General features: G+C 50.4%; 1 protein-coding gene across 8 annotated transcripts in view; it reads right to left on the reverse strand.

Moving 5' to 3' along the window:
- Window positions 1–561: 561 nt before the first annotated feature.
- The window catches only part of LOC135259249 (ELKS/Rab6-interacting/CAST family member 1-like), a 218,688-nt gene continuing 197,626 nt past the window's right edge, over window positions 562–21,623 (reverse strand). For 7 of the 8 annotated variants that reach the window (XM_064343384.1, XM_064343386.1, XM_064343385.1 and 4 more), the window contains one exon: window positions 1,466–8,523. In XM_064343384.1, coding sequence (XP_064199454.1) covers window positions 8,386–8,523 — 138 coding nt within the window. In that variant the 3' untranslated portion in view covers window positions 1,466–8,385. Of the gene's footprint in view, window positions 8,524–21,623 lie in introns of all 8 variants that reach the window. The other variant, XM_064343383.1, reaches the window with a different exon arrangement.

Here is a 21,623-nt window from a genome sequence, read left to right on the forward strand (position 1 = left end):
GGGTGGGAGAGGGCGCAGGGGGGGAGTGGGGGGGGAAGAGTGCTTTCGAGGTAAAAGCTTCCATTTCCAAGATGAGTTTCAGGAAGGGGGAGGAGGGGTGGGGGGAAGTGCAGTATCCTACTATCTAGAGGCGGGGGGGGGGGGGGGAGACTGAAGGTCCCTGAGGACACATGAAAGCACCATCTGCTTTTGCGGTTTACGGCTTGTGTATCAAGCGCGTGATCTCCGCCGGTGAAGGTGAGGATGAGTAAACGGGCGAGGTGGGGGGGGGGGGGGGGAAATAAACCTGCGCAGAGGAGGACGCAAGCGACCGGTAATCAGCGAGGGGGGGGGTGGGGGTGTTCCAGCGCTCTCAAACAGCAGGCATGTCGAGTCGGAGCCCCCGACGCAGCGCCGGTGGGGGGGGGTCGAGCGCGATGGCGGCGATTAGGGACTCAGCCGAAGGAGGAATGCACACCTTGATCCCTTCTTTTTATCAGTCTGCATGTTCTGAGAGGGGGGACGTGCAGCGTGATAAAAGCCGCAGCATGTGGGGGAAATAAACCACACGGAGAATGAAAAGGCTGATAATGTAGTGTTTATATATATACAAAGGCAAAACATGAATACAATACGTCTTTTTTCTTTCTGGTTTTTTTTTTAAAGAAATCTCCAGCGTCTTCACACAGATGGATAAAGGCAGTACTTTTTTTATTGAAAGAAAAAAAAACCCAAAAAAAACAATAAAGAACAAAAAGAGTTGAAGTTCTGAAGTTTAGTTTTTTTTTTTCTTCTTTTTCTATTTAAATAAAAGGGGAGGCCTCCCAACCAGCACTGTGCTCCTGAATGCTGTATAAAAAAGTCGACTCTTAAAAAGGATGGACCCGTACAAATCAAGAAGGCAGGGCTGCTGGAAAAAAACGACAGGAAGGCAAAGATGAAGGGGTGAGGGAGGCGGGGAGAGGGGATGGAGGGATGTGACACTCCTCTCTCTGGGACGGGGGGGTGGGGTGGGGGGGGCGGACCCTGTCATTACCGGCGGGGGTGGGGTTGGGGGGGGGGGCAAAGGGGGCATTATCCACAGCGTCCCTCCCCCCATTCACACACAGCACACTGTGTCCTGTGGGACGTGTGTGCTGGATGTTCTCTGAGTCTCTAAACTGAGCCAGGGTCGGGTCCCCAGAGAGAGCCCTCCGCCTCACTCCTGCTCAGGCCCCGCTTTGGGCCGAGGCGCACTGCACACGTGCGAACGCTCACGGCAGGCTGTCCCACGAGCGCTCACGAGGGCTGCGCAGACCTTATCTACACGTGGACGGGATACTCACTGATAACGGCAAACACGCACATACAAGTATTAACAGAGATTAGGTCCTAACGTGTTCTGCGATACTCTATTAACAGTCAGTATGTCCCAGGTCTTCCGCGTGCGTCCTTTTACAGGACCTGATCAAAAGTGTCGCCATCTTCCAGCACGGTTTTTTTTACATTTTTTTTTTTTACATTTTTATTTTATTTTTAAGTGTTGTCTTATTACAGCGATGGGACTGAACATTCACCCAGGTGACTGCGACCGATTCAGGTGAATGGAGAGGGCGACGGACTGCGTGCGGCTAGGAGTCAGAGATCCGTTCTCACAACCGCGTTCTCTGTATGGAACACTCCTGTGAGAGCGGGAAGGTTGAAGAGCATTTTCTAAACTTTGGTTGTTGATTAAAAAGGCAGGTGAAAACTTGTGGCACATTTCAGCACAGAGTTTCTTGGCACTGCAGAATTTCATACCTTAACCACACTTTTTTTAGGCAGTTTTATGGTTAGATGGTAACTAAAACGCAATACCGTTATTTCTAACTTAACAATTCAGGTTGTATGTAACAAATGTAAAGATAGAGTAAATGTCAGATTCGAAAAACTATTTCATACACCTTTTTAAGATAAATGCTGCTGATGTTGCCAATGAATATGAGAAAAATGAATAATTAATATATACTCATCTGTTTTTTTTTACAGCATGACAGCAAGTAAGACCAAATGGACTTTTTTTTAAAGGCTTATATACATGTGAATGTATGCATATTGACCAGCAACCCTCGTAGAATGGCATCACAGTCTAAGCATAGGTCTTGGCATCGTTAACCCCTAAAGGAACACAGTGAAGGCAGGAGCCCTCCCAGGACAGACACACACGTTTGCAGATAAAAAAACACACTGTAGTTTCAACATCGCAATCTCAGAGTCACACACACATTATCAACAGGCTGCAGAACAAAAAAACCAAAAACAAAACCAAATTAAAGGTATAGAAATCAAAAACAGAGATATACCAAGGACAGTACTTTTTCAACCACATGGTAACGGTTTCAGGATCTTTGTGTTTACACCTTGTTTTGACACGAAAAAAGGTTTTCGGACATCTATTATTGTTTTAATCTTTCGTTTCTTTAAAGACACGGGGGGGGGGGGTAGCCATTTTGTTCAGAGGGATCTCTTCCTACCCCTTGGACATTCTGTGCAAAACATTATATTTAACTATATCTAGCCACCTATGTACTCATATATAAATATATATTTATGTATATGCATATGTATACTTTAAAACATGACTGTCTGGGATAATTGTGCTGTCAACACATTTCAGTTTTTATTAACTCCAAACTTTTTTTTTTAAACAAACCCCAAATGAAATGCACAAGAAGTGAGCGTTCGCCATCGACCCCAGACAGACGGACTCGATACGCTGGCCTCGCCGGGGAAGGGGCGAGATCCACGAGAGAACGCGAAACGGGATCGAGACAACGGAACACTCAATATGGACCACAGACACACAAAACGAGGCTCACTGCTTTTTCAGTTTCTTCTTTTTTTGTCTTGTTTTACACGATTTACAACATCATTGGTTCATTTACTTAGGTTTATTTTTTTACTGTACGGATTTAAAAGGAAATGTATTCACCTATGACAGGATGGGCGTCACCAGAGTCACATGACCCCGCATGCCACGCCCCTGACCTTGTGCATTTTTTCTGTTAAAACATTCTTTTTTTATTACAAGGGAACCCAAACTTGAACGGATGAAAATACAGAACGTTCTGTCCGCAGCTCCTTAAGGATGCTGGGAAATCCGTGGTAGTGTTGAAATGAGCTGAACACTGTCTCTGTATAAATCTCATTTTCTCCACTGATCCTAACTTATAGCACCAGAGCACAATGTTCTTAACCTGGGCTGTGTTGGGGGGCCCTGCTGATCCCTTCTCAAATAACCCTGCCCTGACCTGCTCCGCAGTCGGCTGCTCCCGCTAGCGTGATCAGCGGCATGTCGTTCTGCGGCAAGGAAGGGTGCAAAAAGGTTTCGGAGAGAACGGTAAACAAACGCATCTCCCAAAATAAAGTGCCTTATCCCACAGACTCAAAGGAGCACTCTGTACATACTGAAGCGCACCAACACTGAGGAGATCAGGGGTTCAGCTGGGTTCCTTCGGTTCCTGTTTCGAGGGCGCGATGACAGACCCCTGCCAGTCACACGGAAGATAAGCTCGCTCACCGTTAAGCTGTGATGGTTCAGCGTTGCCATTATAAGAAACATGAAAAGCTTTCGTGGTTCTGTCACACTGTGCATTTTCCTTTCTTTAGCTCTTAAAGAGTCAGAATAGTGTGCAGTTCTTAATTTGGGAGCAAAGGCAATGAGGGGAAAAAACAATAATAATAATTAGACGAGAGAGAGAGCGCGGGAGCTCCAGGCGGATCTGGCCATGCAGGAAATGGGCGTGTCCCACACCGTTTACGCAAATTACAGCCCCGTAAAAAAAAACAGGGCCTGCAGTCCTTCTCTGGACACGAACACAGACCAACCCACCCCAAAAAAAAAAGCCCCACTCCCACTTCCACCCCCACCTGCCGTCTCGCTGGAACCCATCCGTGCCTGAACACGCAGGCCGTTCCAGAGAGAACTCTCCGGAGGCTTGCTCACAGCGGGGAGGGTGGGAGACACCCTGTGGGGGGTGGATCTGCTCCAGGTTATCAGCGGGTTTGTGAGGAATCCCCTTCGGCACTCAGCGCACTCGTGAGGAAGGCTCAACCCATCGTCTGCGCTCATGCCTTCCAGCACTGAGGGGGCATACATTTGAGGGGTTGTGGGAGACTGTGTTTAGTCTGCTGTGTTGGAGTCACTGGCAGCCTGATAATCCACCCTGGATCTCATAGGGGGAACAAGAAACAGATGCCAAACAAGGGGATGGGCTACACCCTCCACCATCACGGATCTGTGAGCCGACACAACAAGGGGATGGGCTACACCCTCCACCATCACAGATCTGTGAGCCTACACAACAAGGGGATGGGCTACACCCTCCACCATCACAGATCTGTGAGCCTACACAACAAGGGGATGGGCTATACCCTCCACCATCACAGATCTGTGAGCCAACACAACAAGGGGATGGGCTACACCCTCCACCATCACAGATCTGAGAGCCAACACAACAAGGGGATGGGCTACACCCTCCACCATCACAGATCTGTGAGCCTACACAACAAGGGGATGGGCTATACCCTCCACCATCACAGATCTGAGAGCCAACACAACAAGGGGATGGGCTATACCCTCCAACATCACAGATCTGTGAGCCTACACAACAAGGGGATGGGCTATACCCTCCACCATCACAGATCTGTGAGCCAACACAACAAGGGGATGGGCTACACCCTCCACCATCACAGATCTGTGAGCCTACACAACAAGGGGATGGGCTATGCCCTCCAACATCACAGATCTGTGAGCCAACACAACAAGGGGATGGGCTATACCCTCCACCATCACAGATCTGTGAGCCTACACAACAAGGGGATGGGCTACACCCTCCACCATCACAGATCTGTGAGCCTACACAACAAGGGGATGGGCTATACCCTCCACCATCACAGATCTGTGAGCCTTCACAGCTAGACGATGGGCTACAGCTGCCAGTGCGAACCTGTCGAAGCGGAGAGCCCTTGTGCCTGGGAATGACAACGGAAAGATGTTCCTCCAAACAGAAACTGAGCCCCTGCACTGCCGCCTCCACGTTCCCAAATTAACTTTATTACAGGCGTGACTGTAATTAGCACAGGAGCCTGCATGTGTACCCGTGGAAGGACGCAGTTTATTGTTTATTGAGTTACTGTTGCAGCACAAGGGCGGTAAAACGATAAAGAGATTAAGGGAAGAGAGCCACGGGCGAGCTGATAAGCAGCTGTCACGTCCTGGCGGCGCACCAGCGGCCAACGGGGCCCGGGGACGAGGGACTCTGCCCTAGACGCCAGACACGCAGGGCTCCCGCCCGAGCGCCAGGCCACGGCACGGGCCAGTGCCCTCCGTGCTGCCATTTAGAGTCTGTACCATGGTACTGCCCAGGCAGCTACCAACAGTACGTACCCCAATGCTGTCTCCTATAGAACACCATGTGGGGATCCCACTTCACCCCTAAAGACGTATAATAAGACTGGGATAGTGCGGTGCAAAAAAAAATCTATTTTATATCAAGGAACAGACACTGTATGACATCATATCACGTAATGTGGCAACAATACAGAAAGTCCGTAAATCCATCAGGGAGCACTACTGTTTAACTGCTCTGACGGTGGGTGGCTGGTCTGGACCCATTAATCGCTAGCTCTCCACTGCGTTTCCAGGGAGGAGCAGGTGTGTTTTTGTTTTCCAGTCGAGCCCATCCCGTTCCCATCTCAGGCTTTGCCCAGGGGGGAGGTCAGAGTTTGGTGGAGCTGCGGACGCTATCTGAGCGGTCTCTGAGGAGCGAGCGGGTCACGGGCAGGGCATTGGGGTTTGTGTGCGCTAGGGCATGATGTCATCGCCGAGGCATGCGCTCGTCTGGCTGTGACTCCTTCGGTGTGATGAGTCACGGCTGAAGGTCGGTGAGCAACCCGTCTGGTGCATTCCGGAGCAGCGCTCGAGGCCCGGAGACGCGCCCGTTTAATTAGCCAAGCCGCTAAAGCACGTTAGCATCGGAGAGCACGAGCGGGCTGCAGGAGGCCTGCTCACAGGGAAGAGTCTAGCCAACTGGGGGAGCGGATATTATACTCAATACCATTTCTGTTTAGAATTAACAGAGGCTCCACTCCTTTGAGAGAGGGCAGAAACAGACCTGTGTGAGCCCGGTGCGTTAGTTTGAGAAGGAAAGGCGTGGCCCTTTGGCCTGTGCTGCGTTTCTGAGCTTCAAGGTTGTTTATAAGAGAAATAGGAGGGGTGGTTTTGATAAGGGAGATCAAAGAGTGTTCACTTCACCTGTATGGTGGGAGGACACCTTTCTGTCTCCGCACTGCTGTGACTCATCCTCTGGCATCATAGTTTAATTACAAGCTTTATTTGGGGTGACATCACGCGGAATTATGTCACCTCTCTGAGGCAGCCATTTAGAGGGTTACACCACAGATTCTTCAGAACAGCGGTCAATGCCTGCTTCTCTCCCATCCTTTGTACCGCCAAACTGCACGAGTTTTTGGGTAATAACAGGAGTCTGCAGGGCTTTATTAGAGTTTATGAGTACTCATTAAAAAGGTGTGCCCAAGGACACACCCCTTCATGAATGTGCATAAAAATTGGAATGTTTCAGAGAGAACTTTCAGTGTAAAGAAAATTGCTGAGTAGCATCTGATTGGTCTAAAGAATCAGTGGTTACGCCCACTTCTCTATCAATGCATGTTGCATAGTGTGAGTCGTAGGGTATGTGCTGTGTGTAACCAGTGTGTGAACCATTGTGCTCATTACAGGTGGATGAGTGTGTGTGCGATCAGAAATGTCATTCGAAGGTGGAGAGCACACGCTCCACCACTGACTGGTTAGCTAAACCACCATTCCGTTGAGTGAGTTTTGGGAATACCAGGCAAAGTGAGACCACTCTTCCTTCAGTTACTCTGCAGAGCTACTTTTACCCAAGGACTGTTCTCTACTCCAATCAAAATGGCTCCAATTTCTCTCCTCCTAAAACAAGATGCATTTGTCTTAGTGTTAAAAACTATGTCTGGAAATCACATAAATTGGTGTCAAATGTAGTGAAGTTGACCTTTTTTTTTCCCCCCCCTGACCAAATACACTAGCGAATCACTGACCCACTACCTGCCCTGATACGTTAAGTTCTCATTAGGGGAGAAAAAGATAATCTAACTACGTCAATGACAGTAAAGAAATAGCAGCAAAAATGTCAAAATAAAAGGCATCTCATTTTCAGCTTCCAACTCTGTAAAGACAGTCAAGTGAAGCCGTAGTTTCCAAGATCCAAAGACGACGTGGTGATAAATACACTATTAGTCATTATGTTAATACCATTCGCTCCTGTAACACGCCTACAGCTGAAAACCCCTGGCTGACCCCTCAGGGTACTCTTAGCAGTGACCGTAATGCTGAAAGTGCATTCCTGACAGACTGTACGACAGCGAAACCGGAGTGTATCACACTTTCATTTACACATACACATACTAAAGATTATGCCAAAAAAACAAACAAGAAAAAGAACAAGAAAATAAAGTACACGCCAATGGTTTGTCTCTAAGGTTCACTCGGTTATGTTTTCAGACAGGGTGCAGGGAGTATGGCTATTTGAATAATCGTTCCTCAAATTAGAACCCTAGAATGAAACGACCCTAGAATGACTCTAATATTTTTTTTACCAGCTGAGTGACCCATTACATACACGTACTGTAACCCAAACTCCCAAAACCCTCCCAAAAAAGGAAGGAAAAAAAAAAACAAAAAACAGGTTGAAACCCTTTTCAACATCCTGCAGTTATGACCTCATTGTGCTCTCAACATTAAATGCTTCTGTTTTTTTTTTGTTTTTTCGTCTCCCCCCTTACCTAAAAACATTCCTGTTGGAACCGGACATGCAAGGGCACATTCTGGGGGTGTCTGTTGCGCGACCGAGCGGATACTACAGTTCCAGGATCTCCGCCTCCACATGTCCCTATTGGATGGGTGACCTGGTTACCCGTTTTGGGGACGGGGGCGGGGGCGGATGGGCGGAGTGTGCGCTCCGGAGCCGTTTGTGGAGGCCCCCCCTCCCTCTGCGAGCGCAGCAAACGGCCAGTCAGACGGACGGGACGAGGGAAAAGCCCGCCCAGTGCAGGTGCTGTTTAGTGTTGTGCCAAGCGGCGGACTCGAGTTCGCCGGATCATTCCGCTACCGTCTGACGGGCTGCTTGCCTGTCCTGGGGTTTGGCACTTACCCTCTGGCTGGCAGGGGAGAGGGAGCGGGGCGGGCCCCTGGTGTGTGTGTGTGTGTGTGTGTGTGTGCGTGTGTGTGTGGACGCGGGGAGAAGGAGGTGTTCAGAATCTGAAGGGATGCACGGAAACGGAGGAGAGGCAGCGAGAGGGCGGTGGGAAGAGGGCGGGGCCGGGGGCGGAGCCAGGGCCGGGGCGGGGTCAGGACGACTCCTCCAGCGCGTTGACCACCTGCTCCAGGATGTCGGGGCAGTGGTCGGCGATCTGCTGCAGGACGGAGTTGGCGTACTCCTGCAGCTCGGCACTCTCCCTCTCACACTGCTCCAGCTCCGACTCCAGCTGCAGGGAAACAGAACCGCGTTCAGCACCCTCCCTCACACTGCAGAACAGCGTTCAGCACCCTCCCCTCACACTGCAGAACAGTGTTCAGCACCCTCCCTCACACTGCAGAACCGCGTTCAGCACCCTCCCCTCACACTGCAGAACAGCGTTCAGCACCCTCCCCTCACACTGCAGAACAGTGTTCAGCACCCTCCCTCACACTGCAGAACACAAGCGTTCAGCACCCTCCCCTCACACTGCAGAGCGTTCAGCACCCTCCCTCACACTGCAGAACACAAGCGTTCAGCACCCTCCCCTCACACTGCAGAGCGTTCAGCACCCTCCCCTCACACTGCAGAACACAAGTGTTCAGCACCCTCCCCTCACACTGCAGAACACAAGCGTTCAGCACCCTCCCCTCACACTGCAGAACAGCGTTCAGCACCCTCCCCTCACACTGCAGAACAGCGTTCAGCACCCTCCCCTCACACTGCAGAACAGCGTTCAGCACCCTCCCCTCACACTGCAGAACACAAGCACAGCCTGCAGCTGCTCACATTACATCACTACTGAAATCTTTTCTGTAAGGTGCTCCTCTTATCACTACTGAAATCACTTTCAGTTGCTCTTCTTATCCCTACCTCTTATCTGTCCTTTTACCGCTGTATTTTTGCACTGTCCTTTATTTAGTCTTGTTTTCATTTCAACATTGTTCTTTCTTAGTTTTATAGTTTTTCTCTGATTTACTGCATGTACTTTGGCCGACACACAATGTAGGAAGTGTGCATTATTACACAATGAAATTTCAGGACTAGGCCAAATGTATTAATCCATCCCAGTGATAAAAACCAACAGTGCACAGACCATTAAAAGCCATTCCCATTAAATGATTACAGTGACATCTAACTCAAAGTAAAATGTAATCAGCACCTTTAAAGATACTACAAAAATGTCTTTTTAAAATGTTTTGAAATGAATGGGCTGAAAGCTGTAGAAATTTAATGTCAGGAGAGACGTATTCTACACATGACCTGCAAAACGTAAACGGGATTAGAAAAAGTAATTGTAAGAACCAGACAAATATCGTCAATGTATGAACTCAGTGCTGTTCTTATGACCTGCTACGCAGATAAACCTGGGAAAAGATTAAAACCCAATACCTGTAGCTAGCCAGGGAGATACAGATAGCCATCTCTATTCAGTTGGCCATCATGGCTGATGCAATTAGCATATTAGCATGTTAATTTAAATTAATCCCCATTACTGAGTTTACATTTCAAATTTTGCGTTCAGCACTGGCCAATACAGGGAGCAGATGTAATATTCTCGGCCAGTAATGGGCCAACGAGCCATACAGCTGTACACTGTACATCAGGATGGAAGTGCGAAAGGAAACCTATCACCACGCCTTGAGAATTATTCAGAGTGATTTCCCCTTTTAAACAGCCACACTGACAGCCCTGGAAACAATGTGTGAACGAGCGATGACATCATTCACAGCAGAGGCACATTTACTTCACTGAGCCATTGAGCGCTCTGGCCCTGGGAGAGAGGCCGAGCTCACACGAGCACCCGTGACAGCCTGTGTGAGTCCAGGGGAAGAGCGTAGAGGGCGGCTGGCTGCGACAGCGCTCACAGGGACACCGACTGATGAGGTCTCCTGCTAGCCCACGTGCCTGCCCTCCAATGCGTTCCCCCACCCCTACCTCTGAATGAACATTCCCCTGGGCCCTACCACCAGAGACTACACCTGGGGGGAGGGGTCACAGGTTGCAGGAAACGAGGGACAGGTGCACTCGTAAGGGCGAATGGCGGAGGAGGGGGAGGAGTGTGGAAAGGATGGAGAGGAAGGCTGGGAGTGATTTGTGCTTTGGCGAGCAGGGCTTCGAACCAGACGTTACGGAGAGTTAACACTCCCATAAACCTTACACACCGAGGCCTGTGTACCTCTCCCCACCTGTCCTTACTGCACCTCTCCCCACCTGTCCTTACTGCACCTCTCCCCACCTGTCCTTACTGCACCTCTCCCCACCTGTCCTTACTGCACCTCTCCCCACCTGTCCTTACTGCACCCCTCCCCACCTGTCCTTACTGCACCTCTCCCCACCTGTCCTTACTGCACCTCTCCCCACCTGTCCTTACTGCACCTCTCCCACCTGTCCTTACTGCACCTCTCCCCACCTGTCCTTACTGCACCTCTCCCCACCTGTCCTTACTGCACCCCTCCCACCTGTCCTTACTGCACCTCTCCCCACCTGTCCTTACTGCACCTCTCCCCACCTGTCCTTACTGCACCCTCCCCACCTGTCCTTACTGCACCTTTCCCCACCTGTCCTTACTGCACCTCTCCCACCTGTCCTTACTGCACCTCTCCCCACCTGTCCTTACTGCACCTCTCCCCACCTGTCCTTACTGCACCTCTCCCCACCTGTCCTTACTGCACACACTCCCCACCTGTCCTTACTGCCACCCCTCCCCACCTGTCCTTACTGCACCTCTCCCCACCTGTCTTACTGACCTCTCCCACTGTCCTTACTGCACCTCCCCACTGTCCTTACTGCACCTCTCCCCACCTGTCCTTACTGCACCCTCCCCACCTGTCCTTACTGCACCTCTCCCCACCTGTCCTTACTGCACCTCTCCCCACCTGTCCTTACTGCACCTCTCCCCACCTGTCCTTACTGCACAACCTCCCCACCTGTCCTTACTGCACCCCTCCCCACCTGCCCTTACTGCACCTCTCCCCACCTGTCCTTACTGCACCTCTCCCCACCTGTCCTTACTGCACAACCTCCCCAATGTCCTACTGCACCATCTCCCCACACTGTCACTTACTGCACCTCCCCACCTGCCCTACTGCCACCTCTCCCCACCTGTCCTTACTGCAACCCCTCCCCACCTGTCCTTACCTGACACCCCTCCCCACCTGTCCTTACTGCACCTCTCCCCACCTGTCCTTACTGCACCTCTCCCCACCTGTCCTTACTGCACCTCTCCCCACCTGTCCTTACTGCACCTCTCCCCACCTGTCCTTACTGCACCCCTCCCCACCTGTCCTTACTGCACCTCTCCCCACCTGTCCTTACTGCACAAACTCCCCGAGAGACACACACACACACACACACGCGCCCACACACACATGCGCACACACACACACACATACACGTAAGCACACACACGCGCCCACACACACATGCGCACACACACATACACATGCAATAAACCCCTCCCCCTTTCCCCTGCTCTTCTGCAGCCCTTGAGAGACAGCTGGTAAGGCCACTCCTCCGTGCTCTTTGTATGCCATTACAGAAAGCTCTACACTTGGAATCCATTGAAAACGTTTAATTTTCCGCTCATTAAAGAAAACCAAAACTAAAAGGGGGTATTTACGTTTTATAGCACCTTGGGCCTAACGATAATCGCAGCTGGGGTTATCGTAAGCTTTTTCCAAATGATTTTTTCTTTCTCATGGAGCTGTCTGTCAGCATAAGGGAGAGAGAGGGAGAGAATGAGCAGCTCCAGTGCCACGTCAGAGCTGGCACCAGCAGGTGCACAATGACAATCACACATACACACACACACACACACACACACACACACACACACACACACACAATCACACACACACACACACTATCACACACACACAAACACACATGATCACACACACACACACACACACACACACACACACACACAACGATCACACACACACACACACACAACCATCACACACACCATCACACACACACACGATCACACACACACCTGCCAACATACCAGCACGACACCAAGATCTGTTCTCGAGCGCTGCCACACAAGGAGAGAAGCAGAGAAGAGCAGCTCCAGGCCACACACACTACCCACACAGACACACATCACACACACACACACACACACATACCCACACAGACACGCACACGCACACACACACACACACACAACACACACACGACCACACACAACCACACAGACACACACACACACACACACACACACACACATACCCACACAGACACACACACACACACACACACACACACACCCACACAGACACACGATCACACACACACACACACAGACCACACACACATACCCACACATACCCACACAGACACACACACACATACCCACACAATCACACACACATACCCACACAGACACACGATCACACACACAGACACACACGCACGCACAGACAGACAGACACATGAACACACACCCACGCGCACATGCACACACACACACACGCGCGCACACGTGCACACACACCCACGCGCACACACGCACGCACGCGCGCACACATGCACACACACACCCACGCGCACACACACACGGGAAAGCTGATGCAAGAGTGCAGGTCAGAGACAGAGGCTAATTCCACTGAATTTCTCAAGGTGTTGTAAAAAAGACTCATCATAAACACACTCCCTTCAAGACCAGTAACCATCAACACAGCCAGATAGAGCAAGAGAAAGAGACAGAGAGAGCAATACAGAGCAAGAAAGAAACAGAGGGGGAGAGAGAATGAGGGGCAGAGGGGATGAGAAAGGGAGGGAGAGGGGATAAGAAAGAGGGGGAGAGAGAATGAGGGGCAGAGGGGATGAGAAAGGGAGGGAGAGGGGATAAGAAAGAGGGGGAGAGGGGATGAGAGGGGGAGAGCGAGTGAAAGCGAGAGAGAGAGAGATGACCACACTCATTTTGGACTCGGTGCTCCCTCAGTCTGGGGAAGGTCATGGGTTCTCACTGAAATGACGAAACGACGCCGTCCCGGGCTCGGCGGTTTGGGGGTCACGTCCCTCTTCCCTCGGGCCAATGTGTACTCAAATGTTTGCTTGCATCAGGCAACTTATAAAATTGCTTTTCAAATCTGAACCCAGGCCAGTGATTCAAAAACTCCACAGCGCAAAAAGTCCCATACAAAGCGGAATACTTTGCAGAGGCCGCAAAATTATTTTCGTTGGCTTTCCAACATTAAAATGTCAGATTTAACAAGGTTAATGCTAAAGCCATCTGTAACAATAAGTGGCGGTCATTATCCATGTATTTCTAAAAGAGCCGCTCCTTTGATCTGCCATCAGTAAGCTAGGCTCGGGGAACAATTCCGCAATTAATAAAACAAAACGTGAGAAAGCTCCGGCTGGACCCACAAAAATAACTGTCAGGCCAGTGTTATTACAACTGGAGGGCGAGTCCGCTCGCTGGAGTCGTCGAGTTCGCATTAGCGACACACCGCGAGACACACACACACACACACACACACACACACACACACACACACTAAAGCCTTTCCATTTTAGCCAATGTCAACTGGAACCGTAGCCTGGCCGCAGACGTGGACCGAGAGTAAGGACTAAGGTTACCCACAATCCTTTGGAGGGAGAGGGGCTAACTTTTCCACGGGTCTCTGCTTGAAGTCGGTTCAAGGCAGAATTCTGTTTGGCTGTTGCTTTAATGATGACCTTGTGCAGCCAGGGTTGCGGCCCTGATTGGCTGAAGGTTTGGTAGCAGCTCATTGGTCGCACAATGTTCTAGAGTTCCGCCAAGACTGACGGCCCATTGTGACACGTGGGCTGGCGGGCGATGTGGCGGCCAGTCACGCCACAGACTGCTGACCACGGCCAGACCCGGGGGCGCGGGAGTCTGAGGTACTCAAACGGCCTCCAAAAAATGCTTTTAATGCTAAATTTACTGCCCCCGTCACCTGCGACGGCCCGCCAGGACAGGCTTTGAAAGGTTGGGGGGGCGCTTCTGTGAAGGTGTGTGTTCCGATCAAGCGGCCCGACTTAGAAAAACAAACATGTGAAAAGCCTCTCCTGTTGAACCGTGTGCAGGAGGGTAAGTAATGAGGCCCATCCGTCCTGATATACGACACCCCTGCGTTCGGGGGGCAGGGGGGTGCAGCTTGGCAGAGAGCGGTCCTTCTACGAGGACCATTAAAATTTGACGGGGGGGGAGGGGGGCGCCTGAGTGTACCCCACTCCAGACATGTGACGCACACAGCCACTGCGCCAGGGAGGGGTGAGAGAAGCCGGGCAGGGGGGGGGGCAGGTCATTACGACAGGTACACCAGCGCTTTCAAAGATGCCTGATGCTGTGCACCTCACCCCCAAAGGCGGCCCTCGGAAGCCCTGGAGAAAAGGCAGGCAGGGCTGAAGGCAGCTCTGAGAGACCGTGACCGCACCAGCCCGCTATCTAGAGTTTCTTTAGTTTTTACGACAATGTATTTAGCAAAAAAGAAATTCCAAAGAAAAAACAGAGCAGTAAAGATAGAGTGTGAGGCCTAGCCGTCACCTTGCTTACCGGCGAGGCCCAGCGCGGCCTTGACCTAAAACAAAAAAAAGAGAAGAAGGGATAAAAAGGGAGAGAGAGAGAAAGGGCAGCGCCCTGGTTTCAGAGCAGCGCGGGTTTGAGCTGTGAGCTCCCTATCGCCTCCGCCTCTTATCCCTCATTATCTGCAGCTCAGCCCAGCCGCCAGGGACGCACGGGGATGGCGAAATAACGAGCAGGTAATGAACTGGACCCTCTCAGGGGAGAGGTCAGAGGTCAACCCCCCCACCCCCCCACCCCCTTCCTCCAGTCTAGCTCCCGCACCCTTACACCCCCCACCACCGAAGGTCATCAACTTAACAAAAGGACACAAATGGCCGTGTTAGCTTGATACGGACCAGGAGAGCCGGCCGCGGCTACGTAAACCTAGCGGACAGGCGGACGGACCCGGGCTGGAGGGGGACAGGGCTGAGGGTCTGCGGCACATTTAAATGAGCTCTGCTCCCTGCTCCGTGTGAGAGGCCAACGAACGGATGACCTCACGGCAGCGGGGCTGTGTGGTGCTTGTGAACACGGGCGGGTGACCGGGGGAAGCTTAGCGACAAAGTGTAACGAGCAGAACATGGTCCCCCGCTGACGGGCGCAGGGACGCTGCCCTAACTGAACCCCCGCGCTGGAGTGGATGAAAACACCACGCACACCCCATCCCCCAAATCCCTCTCACCCTCAACCCTACCCCCCCTCCCCCCCAGGGGAGCCTGCAACATTAGAGATCACACACAACAACCCTCCTCCCACATTTCCTACAAGAGGCACTTTGCTTCCACTGCATCCTTCATCGTTAATCATCCCCCTCCCCGCTGAACCGCCCCCTTCATCACTCATGCGTACGCCCCGCAGCCAGCTGTCAATCATCCTCTCAGGCCCCTCCCCCACCCCCTTTTACGGTAAGGGTTAAATAATACATTTTGAGGGGGGCGGGCAGGAGGGAGGGTTCCCGGGCCCGGTGGCGGGGGGCAGAGGGGACGGCGTGTCCGTGAGTCTGGCCTTCGCCTCCCCCAGCTTGTGTTCCCATTACTGCCAGGGGTAGAGCCGGAGGGGGGCGGGGCACAGCTGCTAGAACCATCAAGCCTCCATTCAATAAATCTACGTTAAAAAAAAAAACTTGTCTTCCAAAACTTGACCGTTATATTTTATTTTGAGAGCAAACAATGTTTCTTTGTGAAAGAAACTGTTCCCTTCGCACGAGGTGAAATTAAAAAGGGCCTTCCATCTTCGGGGAGCGCCCTTTGCATAAATAGCTGTTTTAAAATCTCGTCTTTTTAAAACTGGCTTCTGCGCCCCCTCCGACACCGCTGCGTCTCCCACACTCATCCCCCAGCAGCCCAATCTCACTCCTCATTTAGCCCCAACACCACCTCCATCCCCCTTTCCCCTCGTCCTTGCCAGACCCCTAGCACTGTGCTCATTACTAGCTTGTTTCTCCCTCGGTCTGAAGTTTCGGGCCCCCTCCGGTACCCTCTCTGGCTCTGGTAGGGGCGAGCTCTCCAGCGGTGTCCCGGTAACTCTCCTCACGCCCTGGCCCGATTCGGCCAGAGAACCTGGCAGAGCCCGAGCAACACTGCTGGAGCTGAGGGGGCTGAGGGGTTTTTACGGCTTCCTTCGTTTGAGTCCGGAAAGTTCCATACCCCCCCAGCGGGGCTAACCTGCGTGGCTCCTTAAAAGGCTGTGTGCATGTGCGGCACAGGTGGGGTGTGTGTGCCCACCCCTCCCCCACCGCCCCCCAGAAAGTTCCAGAAGGCGCGCAGCATTAATGCGGTTATCTCTGGAGTCACAGCCTGCTACGCCTTCTTCCTCCCCTTTAATGTTTTATGACTTTTCTGCCATAACAAAAGTAACTGTGTGTTGTGTGCGTGTGTGTGTGTGTGTGTGTGCGAGCGAGCAAGCGTGCGTGCGTGTGAGTGAGTGTGCGTGTGTGAGTGTGTGTGTGCGTGAGTGTGTTGTGTGAGCGTACGTGTGTGTGTGTGTGAGTGTGCGTGCGTGTGCGTGTGTGTGAGTATGTGTGTGTGAGAGAGTGTAAGCATACGTATGTGTGTGCATGTGTTTATGCGTGTGTGTGTGTGCGAGCGAGCAAGCGTGCGTGCGTGTGAGTGAGTGTGTGTGTGTGTTGTGTGAGTGTGAGTGTATGTGTGCGTGCGTGTTGTGTGAGCGTACGTGTGTGTATGTGTGTGTGTGTGCGTGTGTGTGAGTGTGTTGTGTGAGCGTACGTGTGTGTGCTGATGCGGGCGTGTCATGGCTCGAGGTTACTCAGGACGGATTACACAGTGTGCCGCTGTGATGATACACCAAGTCCGGCCTCGACGCCGACTGTGTTTCCATCTGGTCCCGTGACGGCCCGTTGGGTTGGCCGTTGGGTTGGCCAGGCGTGGCCTGTTGGGTTGGCTGGCACAGCCCCGGGTGATGTGATGCAACCAGTGTGCCCCGCCCCCCCCCCCCCCCCCCCCCAGCCTTTTCCACCCTGCCTCTCCAGACAGGCCTGAGCTCAGGCTATCCGCGGGAAGTGTCATGTATCTAAAAGTGTGGCGGCACAGCTGAGCTAAAAAGCTGCAATTTCGGGATTCCCTCAAACCCGCCGCACATGGGACGGAAGCCCTGGGACGCCCACACTCTGCCACGCTGCTACCCCCGGAGCGGTGCTACTTCAACACGCGGGCTCCCTAAATACAGACCTGTCCCGCGCGGCGTGCCTTTGGTTCAGGAGGGGCCACTGTTCAAACAGGAATACCTCCCCCTCTTCCCCCTCTTCCTCTGGGTCTGGCTGTGAATTACATCTGCAGGACAGTGATGACTGCAGTGCTGGTTCACATCTAAGAACATAAGTACGGGCAATTTCCAGAGAGCTAGTCTTTAAGTATGGAAGTTACTCACAGTAGTCTTTTCACCCTAGTGCAGTACACCTTTTAAACCAGAGACAGAAAAGTAAGCAGTAAGTAGATTTGTTTGAGAGTACGGTAGCATTTTACATTTTTAACAGGGTAGTAATTATAATAATTGTTTCTTTTTTTCCTGTTTTGTATTTACCTTTGTTACTTTTATCTGTATATGTCTTCCTGATGCGTGTTGTGTGGGCACTAAGACAATTTCATGCTCTTTCTAACATGACTAACATCTGAAACAAACATCACAACTGAGGTCATGCTGTGAAGAGAACATGATACTGCTATACATATTATATATTACATATCATGATATACACACCATGTATCATGATACACATATACAATATAATGATTGGGCTGTTTTTTTTAATACCAATAATGTTACACTTTTCCACCTGTGTGGAAACACACCTGTGTTTAGGCCAAATCCTTATTAGATAGTGGAGAGAGAGATAAAACAGTAGCTGGACTGAACTTAGTCTCTACTCACTACCTCTTCACACACCATACAAGACCTGGGGGGGGGGGCATTTCAACCTGACCCCTCCCTACTGCCAAATGCCCCGACTCCACCCCCACTGCTGATTCTAGCCTCCCTGTACAGGAAACGTGGGCCAAAGCTATATCTTCCAGGAGCCCGTCCAATACATGACATAACCTTCCCACAATCCCCGGGCACTTTCTCACCCCTCAAGCCAGCTGCCAACACGGGTTTCCAGAGAGGCACTCTGCCTCTCTCTCTCTCCAGCCCCCACCACCTTCCAAAATAAGTTATAAAGTCACGTCTACAGGCTGATTTCTTTTTACCCATTCAGCAGGGAAATTTGTTTTTGTCCATTTTCATTTCACACTTTTATTTTCTCATGCAGTGGGTACCAACATTACTTCTCGTTTCATTTAAATTTTATGGATGGAAACAGATCCTCTTTGCCCCTCACAAAACACAGGCTCTGTGGTGTGGTATGCCCCCCCCCCCCAGGCCTGCCACCCAGAGAATGGGTGAGCACAGAGATAAAGTTTGCACACACTGTTGTTTCTGCAAATAATCACAACAGCCTCTCTCAATGGACCACGTGTGATAAGACATCCCCAACTGCTGAAATAAGAATAAAAAAACAGTCATCGCTGAACTTTACTGGCTGGCTGAACTGGATTCAGGAACAGCTTTTGCCAGGAGCGTGTGGCAGATCCCAATCGCGACCAAAAAGAAGATTAAAATAACTTTCTTGTGTCCCCATCAGAACAAGAAGATAAAAGGAGAAAGAAAATGATTCAGGTGTTTATTACACATATTTTCTATGGGCTCTACGCCAGCGGGTAAATACACACAGAGTCTGCATCCTGAAGATGCTGCCAGGATGATTAAATGATGCATGCAAAGAAATCCCACATCACCTTTCCGAAATAAAGGGCAAAAAGACTGTCTAATTCATCTTCCTGAGGAATAAAAGCCATCATCAGACTCATTCAAGCACTACACCATTTGCAAGGAGAAAAAGCTCTTCCCCCTCCTTGTGAAAATAAGCCCATCATAAAGTTTTCTGAACTCAACATGCGAACAATAATTAGTTTATGACACTACTCCTGAACTGTCATCAGAGCCAATTGTGCCATTTGAATTAACTGTGGCCATTCAACAATTAGCATCAATGCATGCCTAAAAAGTTCTAAAAAGGCTCAATTTCAGATTCAGTGTAAACAATAAACAACACAAATTGCATTAACACACTTTGCTAAACAAAAACTTTTAACAAATAGGCCCATGAATTTTTATGCTACACGTAATGCCAGGAAGTGCTGTGAATATCCGACAAGAAACTGAAGCTGAGGGCAAACCTGTCATAGAGACAGGATTCAGACAGGAAGAGAGAGAGGGGGGGACGACAGACATTCCCTTTAGGAGAGGAAAAAAGAAGGAGAGAGTGGGAGAGAGATAAAAGGATGATATACTAGGCCAACAGATCCCTGGGGAGTGATGCAGACCATTAAATTGTGTCTCCATGGCAACTGGCACGGGCGGGCAGTTGGGTACAAGTTCCACCCCCGTGACAGGGTCTGGCTCTGTGATCGGATGCACAGCAAACGCTAGACTTCCTAAAACTACCGAAAAAAACCACAGAACATTTGTTAAAATCCTCTTTTCCCTCTTTCATTACCCTCAGGATTCTCCATTTTTAATAATATTGCGGTATAGCTGCAATCTGTTTACAATGATGACAGAAGTCAGGTTTACCTCTCAGATCAGGCAGATACCAACATGAACGTTCAACTATGCTTTTAGCATAAATGTTTTTTTTTCTTTTTTTTGAAAAAGACATTGTCAATTTCTCCAACCGTCAAATTTCCGGTGACTTTGGATGCTTTGAAGATGGAACTGTGGAGAGAAATACTTTTGAGGAAAATTACTTGACAAATTCTCTGTGTCTGCACAGACACACGCTAGCAGAAGCTTCGGGCGGTGAACACCAGTCACCAGTGACTATTGGCAGTGGGCTTAATGCCCAAGCTAAGCCAGCCAATCTGTTAGCAGCTCACAGATCGCTAGACTTGACAGTGAGTGACATTGAGCTAGTGGCTCAACGTGAAATATGGATGCATTCCCTTTGCTGTAAACTGATACAGAATGAGCTTCCTTTGTTTTTATTCTGCTTTAAGTATTTGGGCCGCTCCCATTAATTTTCCTAGACAGAGGGATATTTGACTACTTTCCACAACGCTCGGGAATGAAAACATTTTCAAAGATTTTAAAGCACCATAGAAATCCTGGAACGCATAGCTCTTGCAGTAACGTTACCTCTCACTTTAAGAAAGTCCAGTTTACATACATTCAACACGTTGAATCTGGGACCTTAGTTAGCGAATGTTCCCTGACTAGTAATCCAATCAGGACAGTATGAACTTACGCAGGGAGCGCATCATCGCACGGACCACAGGAAGTGTAAATAATGTGATGCAGACTCATCCATGTTGTTTGCCGCACGTAACCATTTTCTAAATACCACATTCGGACTGAGAAGTAGGAGGAATTTCAGGGGGTGACTAACAGTTTTCTCAATAAGAATTTTTCACGGTTGTGATTGGATTCATTGTTCCTCCATCTAAAAAATTCCTCACAAAAAGACTCATTGGTTTCAGCTGACACAAAGTTCCGTCAACTTGCCCGACTTGTGAGTAACTGGGCAGCTATGGGGCACTATGATCTGTGCTTGCATGGTCAAGTGCCAAAACGAAGCAGAACAATTTGAGTGGACAGCTTGATGTGCGGTCTTTGAAAGGAAAATGCTGCTTTACCATTTTCTCTGTTAACGCGTGCCCTTTCAGAACACACTGTCCTTGGCGATAAAATACCGCTCGCAATGGTTTTTAATAACCCGTTTTGAGTCATGTGACTAATCTCACAAAAAGGGGTTTCTCTCAGCAAATGGCTGAAAAAATGACACAGTGCTCTATTAGATGCACGCTCTATGGTCCCCAATGGCTCATCAATATCAATTCACTCCAAACTTACGCTTATGCCTTGACAGTATCTTTCCCTGTCTATCCCCCTCTCTGTCAGCCTCTTCCTCTTCCCACTCTCTAACACACACGCATGCACGCGCGCACACACACACACACACACACACACACACACACACCAAGCAGGATGGATAAACCTAGTGTTTGTATCCCAGGCTGAAGCCTTCCTCTCAAGAAAGCTTTGCAGCAGAATGATTCACCGATTGGCGCATGCAGTGACAAATCGCAGGGCACTTCTCTGGAGTCAAGCAGTGACAAATCTCAGGGCATTTCTCAGGAGTTGGGCTAAATCCCCAGATTTCTTATTTTTCTTTCCCTGCGAAGGGTGAGTGGGGGGGGCACAGCGACCCAGGGCAGGGGGGGTGCGGTTTTTTCATGCAGAAAGCAGGGGCA

Source organism: Anguilla rostrata, chromosome 7 (assembly GCF_018555375.3).
Source record: "Anguilla rostrata isolate EN2019 chromosome 7, ASM1855537v3, whole genome shotgun sequence".
Lineage (NCBI taxonomy): Eukaryota > Metazoa > Chordata > Actinopteri > Anguilliformes > Anguillidae > Anguilla > Anguilla rostrata.